This window comes from Salvelinus fontinalis, chromosome 9, assembly GCF_029448725.1.
Source record: "Salvelinus fontinalis isolate EN_2023a chromosome 9, ASM2944872v1, whole genome shotgun sequence".
In the NCBI taxonomy this organism is placed as follows: Eukaryota; Metazoa; Chordata; class Actinopteri; order Salmoniformes; family Salmonidae; genus Salvelinus; species Salvelinus fontinalis.
This window is the reverse complement of record NC_074673.1, coordinates 11,700,655-11,714,420: the sequence shown is the minus strand read 5'-3', so window position 1 is coordinate 11,714,420 and position 13,766 is coordinate 11,700,655. Positions and strand designations below refer to the sequence as shown.

General features: G+C 45.1%; 1 protein-coding gene across 7 annotated transcripts in view; it reads right to left on the bottom strand.

Annotated features, from left to right (window-relative positions):
- Positions 1–42: 42 nt before the first annotated feature.
- Positions 43–13,766, bottom strand: part of lrrk2 (leucine-rich repeat kinase 2) — a 69,870-nt gene continuing 56,146 nt past the window's right edge. For 6 of the 7 annotated variants that reach the window (XM_055933406.1, XM_055933410.1, XM_055933409.1 and 3 more), the window contains exons 42-50: positions 8,123–8,394; positions 7,729–7,944; positions 5,727–5,920; positions 4,007–4,270; positions 3,747–3,899; positions 3,330–3,553; positions 2,763–2,831; positions 2,505–2,650; positions 43–822 (exon numbers count right to left, since the gene is read on the bottom strand). In XM_055933406.1, the coding sequence (XP_055789381.1) occupies positions 2,529–2,650; positions 2,763–2,831; positions 3,330–3,553; positions 3,747–3,899; positions 4,007–4,270; positions 5,727–5,920; positions 7,729–7,944; positions 8,123–8,394 (1,514 nt within the window). In that variant the 3' untranslated portion in view covers positions 43–822; positions 2,505–2,528. Of the gene's footprint in view, positions 823–2,504; positions 2,651–2,762; positions 2,832–3,329; positions 3,554–3,746; positions 3,900–4,006; positions 4,271–5,726; positions 5,921–7,728; positions 7,945–8,122; positions 8,395–13,766 lie in introns of those variants that run through there. The other variant, XM_055933411.1, reaches the window with a different exon arrangement.

Here is a 13,766-nt window from a genome sequence, read left to right as displayed (position 1 = left end):
GGGGAGGCAGGCAATATACCAAATACTTACAAAATACAAACATTGTTTAAAAGTCAAACAGAATTTACTGAGATGCAACATCATACATTACAAGTACAACAGTCATGACATGACTTAAAATCTCGCATCTTGACAAAAGACAAGGAATGGGGTCATTTGGTAAACAAACGCATGTATTGAATACATAATCAAATATGGCCCTTGAGAAGTGAGAATTTATTTCCTTGGACTTTTTTTCCAGTTGTCTTCAGTTTCATAATGGTGATAACAGGTAAACAACACATTTATAATGAAAACAACACAAATAAAGCATCCCTTTTAGAGTTTTTGCAGTCATACAAACAATTTCTAATAACATTTGGCAGGAGCGTTTCAATTCAAAATACTAAACTGTCTCAGATTAAAATATTCTTTATTCAAAGGCATTTTACTTTTAGGTATTGTAGTATACAGTCAACCCCTGGTCAGTGCTTGCAATAGTTTGGGATGATTATGAAAGTGTGCACTTAACTAGAGCATGCAGATATCCAGACAGCTTTTGAGTTTGGACTAGAGAAGGGAAACGTTAAAGTGCACTTAAACAATGTAACCTAAATCAAGTGCACTCGTGTGGTCTCTTCATGGTCTTTGACACAGTCCGAAGTGCCCTGAGAAGTATGGCTGTCAGACAATGTCAGTTATTGAGATAGTTTTATCTCTGTGATTTCAGTGAGGTAACGTCTCCCCCTGTACTGGTACTGTATGTGTGTACTGGTACTGTATGTGTGCAGAAGACACACTACTCCACTGAATCTTCAGAGAAATCCCTTTTCCATGTGTATTCTGTGAACAATGAAAAGTAAATATAGCAGTAATTGGTAACTACTGAAATTGTCTTGCCATGGTTTTACTATTGACTTGATTACTGGTATGGGTAATATTCATGGCCAGTGTAGAACAGGTATTATGGTTTTTACTATTGATGTGTATGGGTAGTATTAATGGAGCGTGCAGTGTAGTACAGGTGTTATGGTTTTTACTATTGATGTGTATGGTAGTATTAATGGAGCGTGCAGTGTAGTACAGGTGTTATGGTTTTTACTATTGATGTGTATGGTAGTATTAATGGAGCGTGCAGTGTAGTACAGGTGTTATGGTTTTTACTATTGATGTGTATGGTAGTATTAATGGAGCGTGCAGTGTAGTACAGGTGTTATGGTTTTTACTATTGATGTGTATGGTAGTATTAATGGAGCGTGCAGTGTAGTACAGGTGTTATGGTTTTTACTATTGATGTGTATGGTAGTATTAATGGAGCGTGCAGTGTAGTACAGGTGTTATGGTTTTTACTATTGATGTGTATGGTAGTATTAATGGAGCGTGCAGTGTAGTACAGGTGTTATGGTTTTTACTATTGATGTGTATGGTAGTATTAATGGAGCGTGCAGTGTAGTACAGGTGTTATGGTTTTTACTATTGATGTGTATGGGTAGTATTAATGGAGCGTGCAGTGTAGTACAGGTGTTATGGTTTTTACTATTGATGTGTATGGTAGTATTAATGGAGCGTGCAGTGTAGTGCAGGTGTTATGGTTTTTACTATTGATGTGTATGGGTAGTATTAATGGAGCGTGCAGTGTAGTACAGGTGTTATGGTTTTTACTATTGATGTGTATGGTAGTATTAATGGAGCGTGCAGTGTAGTACAGGTGTTATGGTTTTTACTATTGATGTGTATGGTAGTATTAATGGAGCGTGCAGTGTAGTACAGGTGTTATGGTTTTTACTATTGATGTGTATGGTAGTATTAATGGAGCGTGCAGTGTAGAACAGGTATTATGGTTTTTACTATTGATGTGTATGGTAGTATTAATGGAGCGTGCAGTGTAGTACAGGTGTTATGGTTTTTACTATTGATGTGTATGGTAGTATTAATGGAGCGTGCAGTGTAGAACAGGTATTATGGTTTTTACTATTGATGTGTATGGTAGTATTAATGGAGCGTGCAGTGTAGTACAGGTGTTATGGTTTTTACTATTGATGTGTATGGTAGTATTAATGGAGCGTGCAGTGTAGAACAGGTATTATGGTTTTTACTATTGATGTGTATGGTAGTATTAATGGAGCGTGCAGTGTAGTACAGGTGTTATGGTTTTTACTATTGATGTGTATGGTAGTATTAATGGAGCGTGCAGTGTAGTACAGGTGTTATGGTTTTTACTATTGATGTGTATGGGTAGTATTAATGGAGCGTGCAGTGTAGTACAGGTGTTATGGTTTTTACTATTGATGTGTATGGTAGTATTAATGGAGCGTGCAGTGTAGTACAGGTGTTATGGTTTTTACTATTGATGTGTATGGTAGTATTAATGGAGCGTGCAGTGTAGTACAGGTGTTATGGTTTTTACTATTGATGTGTATGGGTAGTATTAATGGAGCGTGCAGTGTAGTACAGGTGTTATGGTTTTTACTATTGATGTGTATGGGTAGTATTAATGTAGTGTGTAGTGTAGTACAGGTACGTACCAAGCTGTGGGCTCAGTCAGTGACTCAGTCGTTTTGCTGCTCTCTCATCTTGGCTGTGATCTCCTCTCTCATCTCACAGTGTTTGTTGAGGTCCTTGACCTCCAAAGGCAGAGAACTGTTCCACACCATCAGTACAGACTCCTCGTCTGGGAGCACAAACAAAACACAGACACACACACAGATTGTACTCTCAATATCTCATTTAGGTTTTCTTCGTAGATTCTGTGTAGTTGTTAGGTCTTTGTCATTGTTTCTTACCATATTGATTCTTATCTTGGGACAGTCTTCTTCCCAAAACCAGGACCACATTCTTACGGTTTAGTGTTTCTATGATATGAAAATAATACACGAGTTCGTGAAACTTTCACCACTGTGCAAACAGGAAGCAGACCTAGGTTCAAATACTATTTCAAATATCTTTCACATACATTACTTTCACATACATTCGAAGTACGTATTCAGATAATGTTTTATTTGAAACAAAGAGTAGTTGAACATTTTAATGTATTTAGAAATATACTCACATGCACTTTTCCCAGGTATTTGAAAATACTCTTAAATACAACTGCGTTGACTATTAGCTTTACAAATAACCATTAAAATACTTGTTTTGGGCTGTGTATTTGAACAGTGGCAGACTTACCATTAGGCAGAAAAGGCAATTGCCTCAGGCCTCACATCATCAAGGGGCCTCATGAGCTTGGCATATAAAAAAAATATCTTGCCATATTAAAAAATATCTATCTATATCTATATATATATATCTGATCGAGGCCCCCCAATGAGAAACATAAACAGACATACAGATAGACAGACAGTCGTTACCTATAAAAACAGAGGCCATGCTGCGTATGGACTGGCAGTGGGGGCTGATGACCTGCAGCAGCTGGAGGTTAGCCAGCTCTACCAGGAGGAGGTGGCCTCCCCGGGTGCCGATCCACAGGGTGGTTTGCTGCACCAGGAGGGACTTGATGTTCGCCCAGGTTGGACTATCCGCTCCAAATTCAAACTCTGAATTAGCCTTTCTGGGTCGCCGGCTGGAGTTGTGTCTATGGGCCAAGAACACAGAGTGGGTTCAGGCGGTGGTTCCCAAACTGTGGGGCGTGTCAGGGGTAGGCGGGGGGGTGAAACATTTTTGAGAACCATTGGTTTAAGGAACAGACTTTCTTTTCCCCCCTCTTTTTTTACAGCAGTTTACATAGGATTGTCCTCACGTGTGTGTGGTGTCAGAGCGGAGCTGACCTGAGTAGTTGGGAACAGTCAATGCTGTCAATCATCCGCTCACTCTTCTTATTCCACACCTCCACGCTCTGCCCTCCAGCCTTGCTGAGGTACACATGCTTCTCCACTACCATACGAGACACACACGGCTCACTGCTCACCGCATGATGCTGCCTGAGGAGAACACACACACAGAGCAACTCACTTCACACTTAGAAAACAAATCAACAGCCCTGCAGGCCGCCAAAATATAAGGTTACATCTCTGAAGGTGACACTCACTGGAAGAGGCTGTTGGGTTTAGTGTCAATGGTCTTACAGACGCCATAGTCGGCGGTGAAGGAAAGGATTCTGCTCCCACAGCCGGCCCACACCGTGGTCCTGTCCAGGGAATGACCTGATTGGCCCAGACACATCACTGGGGTGTTGACGTTCCCGATGTGCAACGTCTTGACTGGCTGGCCATTCTCCACCTGGAGCGCAGAGTCCTCATAAACCGTCAGAATTCCATTTGCTGTCCCAACTAACAAGTAATTCTTTCTTTGACTGAAATTAAATCCCAAAAAATCAGTGTCAGTACTTTACTTGGTAACATACTGTTAACATCACTGTAAATACACATTAAATATTGTATATTCTACCTTTACCAGATGTACTTTTCCATGTACAGCTATTTGGAACTAGCATAGCATAGCAGTAGCATAGTCATAGCCATAGCATAGCATAGGGTTCGATACCACGACCAAAACTGAGACACAGATTTATTGGTCACAAGGTTGCCAGTGAAAATGTTTTACCTGGTCATGCTTTTTTTATTATTTATATTTTATTATGATTTATTCAACAGTAATGTGCAATTGAACAAAATTAAAACAACTTTCAGAAGAGAAGATTATCCCGTCAGTCGCCCTCAAAATATGCACTATTCTTAGTGGTAATGCATACTTTTTTGCAGAGATTTTGTGGAGTGTTTTTTTTCTATAGGCTATTACAACAATTAAATATAAAATGTAAGTTCTTGAAAATTATAATTGTTTGTCACTGGCAAACTTACCTGAATGCCGAGCCCTGCTCTGTGCGGTGTGCATAGGGTCTATATGTCTACCACTTTGTGTAGCTGTTAGCGATGCTAATGTTAGCCTAACCGTTTTCTGGAGGATGGAAAGGCATTTAAAAGCTAACTACAAAGTAGCCTATGCCTACCTGGCAGAATCATGATTATTTGCATCAATCCAGTGGCCATTTGTTTTCAAAACTCCATCACATGTGCACAGCAGGGGGAAGTAGGGGTGCTGAGAGTGCTGTGGCACCCCTGAAAAATCTCTAAATAAATAAATATTTCACAAAAGCAGTGTGAAATGGGCCTTTACTATTGCTGTTTTAGCGGACCAATACAGCAATCAACTGGATGACTTGGTGCACACCTGAATTAAAGGGTAAAAAAAATACAAAATCTACATTTCTCAGATTTTCCCCAGACCTTAAAAATGGTTGTTCCGATGCGGTTTAAGCATTGTTATGGACTTAGAACATCCAATTTACTTGTTTTTCTATAAAAAAAAAGTGTGATCTTGAGAGCGAAAACCTGAAGAAATGTAAGGAAATCAGTCCATCTCCCCACTAACTTTATTGTTTGTTGCCTTGGCATAATTGTAAAAAGTTCTGCCCTCTAGAGGATTTCTCAAAAACTAACACATAGCCCTTTAATTAAAATCTGCAATAAAAACATTTAGCACCTTATTTGAACAGTCTCTTTCCTTTGCTGTTACAGTAAATACACCTAAATCAATGTAAGAAAACAAGGGCATGCTAATGTAAAAGATGGCTAGTCATTATTAGCCTGGTTCTGTATGGAATGCAGGCACATTATGGGACACAGGTCAGGTCATTATCAATTATATACATATATTTTTTTTTATAAACTAATTTGGTGTGACCAAATCATGTTAGTGCAGAACCCTGATATAGCCATAGCTTAGCATCTAGTCTGACACTCTCTTACCTGCGCTGAGGGTGGGTGTGGAAGAACAGTGATGTCACAGCGTCGGTGACACTCTGCAGGTTGTGCCAGTTGGACAGGTTCTGAGTGCTGATGACGACCAGTGCCCCTGATTGTGTACCAGCCACCAGCCAATCACAGGCTTCGTCTGGGACTTGGACGGTCACGAGGCATAAGACAGGACTCGTGTCAATCACCTGCAGGGAGAAGAAAGACATTAGCATTGAGGAATATGGGAATTTTAAACACAGATTAGTCTGTGTTTGTGTATTGTGAGGACTATGTCAAAGAGACCTGTATTATGAGAACTTACAGTACCAGTCAAAAGTTTGGACACACCTACTCATTCAAGGGTTTTTCTTACATTTTTACTATTTTCTACATTGTAGAATAATAGTGAAGACATCAAAACTATGAAATAATACATGTGGAATCAAAAAAGTGTTAAATGAAATAAAATATATATATATTTTAGATTCTTCAAAGTAGCCACCCTTTGCCTTGATGTTTTGCACACTCTTGGCATTCTTTCAACCAGCTTCACCTAGAATGATTTTCCAACAGTCTTGAAGGAGTTCCCACATATGCTGAGCACTTGTTGGCTGCTTTTTCTTCATTCTGTGGTCCAACTCATCCCAAACCATCTCAATCTCACTCCATCACTCTCCTTCTTGGTCAAATAGCCCTTACACAGCCTGGAGATGTGTTGGGTCATTGTTCTGTTGAAAAACAAATGAACGTCCCACTAAGCGCAAACCATATGGGATGGAGTATCGCTGTAGAATGCTGTGGTTGCCATGCTGTTTAAGTGTGCCTAGAATTCTAAATAAATCACAGACAGTGTCACCAACAAAGCACCCCCCCACCATCACACCTCCTCCTCCATGTTTCACGGTGGGAACCACACAAGCGGTGATAATCCATTCACCTACTCTGCGTCTTACAATAACACGGGGGTTGGAAGCAAAAATCTCAAATTTGGACTCATCAGAACAAAGGACAAATTTCCACCGGTCTAATGTCAGTTGCTCGTGTTTCTTGGCCCAAGAAACTATTTCCTTCTTATTGGTGTCCTTTAGTAGTGGTTTCTTTGTAGCAATTCGACCATGAAGGCCTGATTCACACAGTCTCCTCTGAACAGCTGATGTTGAGATGTGTCTGTTACTTGAACTCTGTGAAGCATTTATTTGGGCTGCAATTTCTGAGGCTGTTAATTCTAATGAGCTTAGGATCTTTCTTTCCTGTGGCGGGTCTTCCTTTCCTGTGGCGGGTCTTCCTTTACTCTGGCGGTCCTCATTAGAGCCAGTTTCATATTAGCGCTTGATTGTTTTTGCGACTGCACATGAAGGAACTTTCAATGTTCTTGAAATTTTCCATATTGACTGACCTTCATGTCTTAAAGTAATGATGGACTGTCCTTCCTCTTTGCTTATTTGAGCTGTTCTTGCCATAATATGGACTTGGTATTTTACCAAATAGGGCTATCTTCTGTATACCACCCCTACCTTGTCACAACACAACTGATTGGCTCAAACACATTCTGAAGGAAAGAAATTTCACAAATTAACTTTTAACAAGGCACACCTGTTAATTGAAATGCATTCCAAGTAACTACCTCATGAAACTGGTTGAGAATGCCAAGAGTGTGCAAAGCTGTCATCAAGGCAAAGGGTGGCTACTTTGAAGAATCTTAAATATAAAATAGATTTTGATCAGTTTAAGACTTTTTTGGTTCCTACATGATTCCATATGGTATATCATTGTTTTGATGTCTTCACTGGTATTCTACAATGTAGAAAATAGTAAAACATTTGGAAAAACCCTTGAATGAGTAATGTCAAATAGACCTGTATTGTGAGGACCTATGCTATTGTTTTAATACCTGAGCTTTAATTATCTAGCTGCAATAATGCATTTATTGTTAGAGCTGGTATTGTGTTGTAAACAAGTACTTTGCAAATCCCTACAATGTGAGTGCCTGCGTTGAGAGATCCTCTATGAATACCTGTGTTGTGACCTTCTCAGTCTCCAGTTCGACAGACGTGACACAGCCCAGTCTCTGTGTGCTGCTGCCCCCTCCCACCCAGGCCCTTGGGTTAGAACTGGGGCCGTTGCTGGCGCTGCTGCAGCCCGCCGTGAAACACTCAGCATTGGCAGCTCTGCTGACCACCAGCTCCCTCATCAGACACAGCATCTCCCCAGAGTTCAGCCTCTCAAACACCTACAGTACACACACAGGCAAATATAGTCACAGTTAGTCAAACACCTACACAAATGCAAGGAGTCAGTTCAATCACACCTTTACATAGTCAGTTCAAAACCGTCAGACAGTCAGTGAAACATCTACACTTTACACACACCCAGGCGGAGACAGGTACTAGTAACAGTAGAACGGTTACCTGTGTGGAGGTGGGTCTGTCCTGGGGATTCTCCCTCATACAGTCCTTCATGAGGCCTTGGAAGCCTGGCCAGGGGGAGCAGCCATGGTGCTTCACTGGGTCTGGCAGCTTGCCCTGCACAGCGATCTCGTCAAACTCGCTGGGGAACTTCATGCCATCTGAGATGCGCTCACCACAAGTCAGCAGGTCGTATAGCAGCAGGCCGAACGAGAACACGTCCGCCTGCTGGTTGTAGATCACATTGCCCCGGGCAACCTCTGGCGCCCGGAAACCTGGATGGGTGAAGAGAAAAATGGTGAGGGGTGAGGGAGGGAGAAAGAGAGAGCATATAGTAAAGACATATAGTAAAATAGAGGAGATAGGGGGCTAGAGGCGGACAGAGACAGATAGTAAAATAGAGGAGTCAGGGGGCTAGAGGCGGACAGAGACAGAGAGTAAAATAGAGGAGGAGTCAGGGGGCTAGAGGAGGACAGAGACAGAGAGTAAAATAGAGGAGGAGTCAGGGGGCTAGAGGAGGACAGAGACAGATAGTAAAATAGAGGAGGAGTCAGGGGGCTAGAGGAGGAGTCAGGGGGCTAGAGGAGGACAGAGACAGATAGTAAAATAGAGGAGGAGTCAGGGGGCTAGAGGCGGACAGAGACAGATAGTAAAATAGAGGAGGAGTCAGGGGGCTAGAGGCGGACAGAGACAGATAGTAAAATAGAGTAGGAGTCAGGGGGCTAGAGGAGGACAGAGACAGAGAGTAAAATAGAGGAGGAGTCAGGGGGCTAGAGGAGGACAGAGACAGATAGTAAAATAGAGGAGGAGTCAGGGGGCTAGAGGAGGACAGAGACAGATAGTAAAATAGAGGAGTCAGGGGGCTAGAGGAGGACAGAGACAGATAGTAAAATAGAGGAGGAGTCAGGGGGCTAGAGGAGGAGTCAGGGGGCTAGAGGGGGACAGAGACAGAGAGTAAAATAGAGAAGGAGTCAGGGGGCTAGAGGAGGACAGAGACAGAGAGTAAAATAGAGGAGGAGTCAGGGGGCTAGAGGAGGAGTCAGGGAGCTAGAGGAGGACAGAGACAGATAGTAAAATAGAGGAGGAGTCAGGGGGCTAGAGGAGGACAGAGACAGATAGTAAAATAGAGGAGGAGTCAGGGGGCTAGAGGAGGACAGAGACAGAGAGTAAAATAGAGGAGTCAGGGGGCTAGAGGAGGACAGAGACAGAGAGTAAAATAGAGGAGTCAGGGGGCTAGAGGAGGAATCAGGGGGCTAGAGGAGGACAGAGACAGATAGTAAAATAGAGGAGATAGGGGGCTAGAGGGGGACAGAGACAGATAGTAAAATAGAGGAGATAGGGGTCTAGAGGGGGACAGAGACAGATAGTAAAATAGAGGAGGAGTCAGGGGGATAGAGGGGGACAGAGACAGATAGTAAAATAGAGGAGTCAGGGGGCTAGAGGCGGACAGAGACAGATAGTAAAATAGAGGAGGAGTCAGGGGGCTAGAGGAGGAGTCAGGGGGCTAGAGGAGGAGTCAGGGGGCTAGAGGGGGACAGAGACAGATAGTAAAATAGAGGAGATAGGGGGCTAGAGGGGGACAGAGACAGATAGTAAAATAGAGGAGGAGTCAGGGGGCTAGAGGGGGACAGAGACAGATAGTAAAATAGAGGAGGAGTCAGGGGGCTAGAGGGGGACAGAGACAGATAGTAAAATAGAGGAGATAGGGGGCTAGAGGGGGACAGAGACAGATAGTAAAATAGAGGAGGAGTCAGGGGGCTAGAGGCGGACAGAGACAGATAGTAAAATAGAGGAGTCAGGGGGCTAGAGGAGGAGTCAGGGGGCTAGAGGAGGAGTCAAGGGGCTAGAGGAGGACAGAGAAAGATAGTAAAATAGAGGAGGAGTCAGGGGGCTAGAGGGGGACAGAGACAGATAGTAAAATAGAGGAGGAGTCAGGGGGCTAGAGGGGGACAGAGACAGATAATAAAATAGAGGAGATAGGGGGCTAGAGGGGGACAGAGACAGATAGTAAAATAGAGGAGATAGGGGGCTAGAGGGGGACAGAGACAGATAGTAAAATAGAGGAGGAGTCAGGGGGCTAGAGGCGGACAGAGACAGATAGTAAAATAGAGGAGGAGTCAGGGGGCTAGAGGAGGAGTCAGGGGGCTAGAGGAGGAGTCAGGGGGCTAGAGGAGGACAGAGAAAGATAGTAAAATAGAGGAGGAGTCAGGGGGCTAGAGGGGGACAGAGACAGATAGTAAAATAGAGGAGATAGGGGGCTAGAGGGGGACAGAGACAGATAGTAAAATAGAGGAGGAGTCAGGGGGCTAGAGGCGGACAGAGACAGATAGTAAAATAGAGGAGGAGTCAGGGGGCTAGAGGAGGAGTCAGGGGGCTAGAGGAGGAGTCAGGGGCTAGAGGAGGACAGAGACAGATAGTAAAATAGAGGAGGAGTCTGGGGGCTAGAGGGGGACAGAGACAGATAGTAAAATAGAGGAGATAGGGGGCTAGAGGGGGACAGAGACAGATAGTAAAATAGAGGAGGAGTCGGGGCTAGAGGAGGACAGAGACAGATAGTGAAATAGAGGAGGAGTCAGGGGGCTAGAGGGGGACAGAGACAGATAGTAAAATAGAGGAGTCAGGGGGCTAGAGGGGGACAGAGACAGATAGTAAAATAGAGGAGTCAGGGGGCTAGAGGAGGAGTCAGGGGGCTAGAGGAGGACAGAGACAGAGAGTAAAATAGAGGAGGAGTCAGGGGGCTAGAGGAGGAGTCAGGGGACTAGAGGGGGACAGAAACAGATAGTAAAATAGAGGAGGAGTCAGGGGGCTAGAGGAGGAGTCAGGGGGCTAGAGGAGGACAGAGACAGAGAGTAAAATAGAGGAGGAGTCAGGGGGCTAGAGGCGGACAGAGACAGATAGTAAAATAGAGGAGGAATCAGGGGGCTAGAGGAGGACAGAGACAGATAGTAAAATAGAGGAGGAGTCAGGGGGCTAGAGGAGGAGTCAGGGGGCTAGAGGGGGACAGAGACAGAGAGTAAAATAGAGGAGGAGTCAGGGGGCTAGAGGAGGACAGAGACAGATAGTAAAATAGAGGAGGAGTCAGGGGGCTAGAGGAGGACAGAGACAGAGTAAAATAGAGGAGGAGTCAGGGGGCTAGAGGAGGGACAGAGACAGATAGTAAAATAGAGGAGATAGGGGGCTAGAGGGGGACAGAGACAGATAGTAAAATAGAGGAGGAGTCAGGGGGCTAGAGGAGGACAGAGACAGATAGTAAAATAGAGCAGGAGTCAGGCGGCTAGAGGAGGACAGAGACAGAGAGTAAAATAGAGGAGGAGTCAGGGGGCTAGAGGAGGACAGAGACAGAGAGTAAAATAGAGGAGGAGTCAGGGGGCTAGAGGAGGACAGAGACAGATAGTAAAATAGAGGAGGAGTCAGGGGGCTAGAGGAGGACAGAGACAGATAGTAAAATAGAGGAGGAGTCAGGGGGCTAGAGGAGGACAGAGACAGATAGTAAAATAGAGGAGGAGTCAGGGGGCTAGAGGAGGGACAGAGACAGATAGTAAAATAGAGGAGATAGGGGGCTAGAGGGGGACAGAGACAGATAGTAAAATAGAGGAGGAGTCAGGGGGCTAGAGGAGGACAGAGACAGATAGTAAAATAGAGGAGGAGTCAGGGGGCTAGAGGAGGACAGAGACAGAGAGTAAAATAGAGGAGGAGTCAGGGGGCTAGAGGAGGACAGAGACAGAGAGTAAAATAGAGGAGGAGTCAGGGGGCTAGAGGAGGACAGAGACAGATAGTAAAATAGAGGAGGAGTCAGGGGGCTAGAGGAGGACAGAGACAGATAGTAAAATAGAGGAGGAGTCAAGGGGCTAGAGGAGGACAGAGACAGATAGTAAAATAGAGGAGGAGTCAGGGGGCTAGAGGCGGACAGAGACAGATAGTAAAATAGAGGAGGAGTCAGGGGGCTAGAGGGGGACAGAGACAGATAGTAAAATAGAGGAGGAGTCAGGGGGCTAGAGGGGGACAGAGACAGATAGTAAAATAGAGGAGGAGTCAGGGGGCTAGAGGGGGACAGAGACAGATAGTAAAATAGAGGAGGAGTCAGGGGGCTAGAGGGGGACAGAGACAGATAGTAAAATAGAGGAGGAATCAGGGGGCTAGAGGGGGACAGAGACAGATAGTAAAATAGAGGAGGAGTCAGGGGGCTAGAGGGGGACAGAGACAGATAGTAAAATAGAGGAGGAGTCAGGGGGCTAGAGGGGGACAGAGACAGATAGTAAAATAGAGGAGGAGTCAGGGGGCTAGAGGAGGAGTCAGGGGGCTAGAGGAGGACAGAGACAGATAGTAAAATAGAGGAGTCATGGGGCTAGAGGAGGAATCAGGGGGCTAGAGGAGGACAGAGACAGATAGTAAAATAGAGGAGGAGTCAGGGGGCTAGAGGCGGACAGAGACAGATAGTAAAATAGAGGAGGAGTCAGGGGGCTAGAGGAGGACAGAGACAGATAGTAAAATAGAGGAGTCAGGGGGCTAGAGGAGGACAGAGACAGAGACAGAGAGTAAAATAGAGAAGGGGTCAGGGGGCTAAAGGAGGAATCAGGGGGCTAGAGGAGGACAGAGACAGAGACAGAGAGTAAAATAGAGAAGGGGTCAGGGGGCTAGAGGCGGACAGAGACAGATAGTAAAATAGAGGAGGAGTCAGGGGGCTAGAGGAGGAGTCAGGGGGCTAGAGGAGGAGTCAGGGGGCTAGAGGAGGACAGAGACAGATAGTAAAATAGAGGAGGAGTCAGGGGGCTAGAGGCGGACAGAGACAGATAGTAAAATAGAGGAGGAGTCAGGGGGCTAGAGGGGGACAGAGACAGATAGTAAAATAGAGGAGGAGTCAGGGGGCTAGAGGCGGACAGAGACAGATAGTAAAATAGAGGAGGAGTCAGGGGGCTAGAGGAGGACAGAAACAGATAGTAAAATAGAGGAGGAGTCAGGGGGCTAGAGGAGGACAGAGACAGATAGTAAAATAGAGGAGGAGTCAGGGGGCTAGAGGAGGACAGAGACAGAGAGTAAAATAGAGGAGGAGTCAGGGGGCTAGAGGAGGACAGAGACAGAGAGTAAAATAGAGGAGGAATCAGGGGGCTAGAGGAGGACAGAGACAGAGAGTAAAATAGAGGAGGAATCAGGGGGCTAGAGGAGGACAGAGACAGATAGTAAAATAGAGGAGGAGTCAGGGGGCTAGAGGAGGACAGAGACAGATAGTAAAATAGAGGAGGAGTCAGGGGGCTAGAGGAGGACAGAGACAGAGAGTAAAATAGAGGAGGAGTCAGGGGGCTAGAGGAGGACAGAGACAGAGAGTAAAATAGAGGAGGAGTCAGGGGGCTAGAGGAGGACAGAGACAGATAGTAAAATAGAGGAGGAGTCAGGGGGCTAGAGGAGGACAGAGACAGATAGTAAAATAGAGGAGGAGTCAAGGGGCTAGAGGGGGACAGAGACAGATAGTAAAATAGAGGAGGAGTCAGGGGGCTAGAGGAGGACAGAGACAGATAGTAAAATAGAGGAGGAGTCAGGGGGCTAGAGGAGGAGTCAGGGGGCTAGAGAAGGACAGAGACAGAGAGTAAAATAGAGAAGGAGTCAGGGGGCTAGAGGAGGAGTCAGGGGGCTAGAGGGGGACAGAGACAGA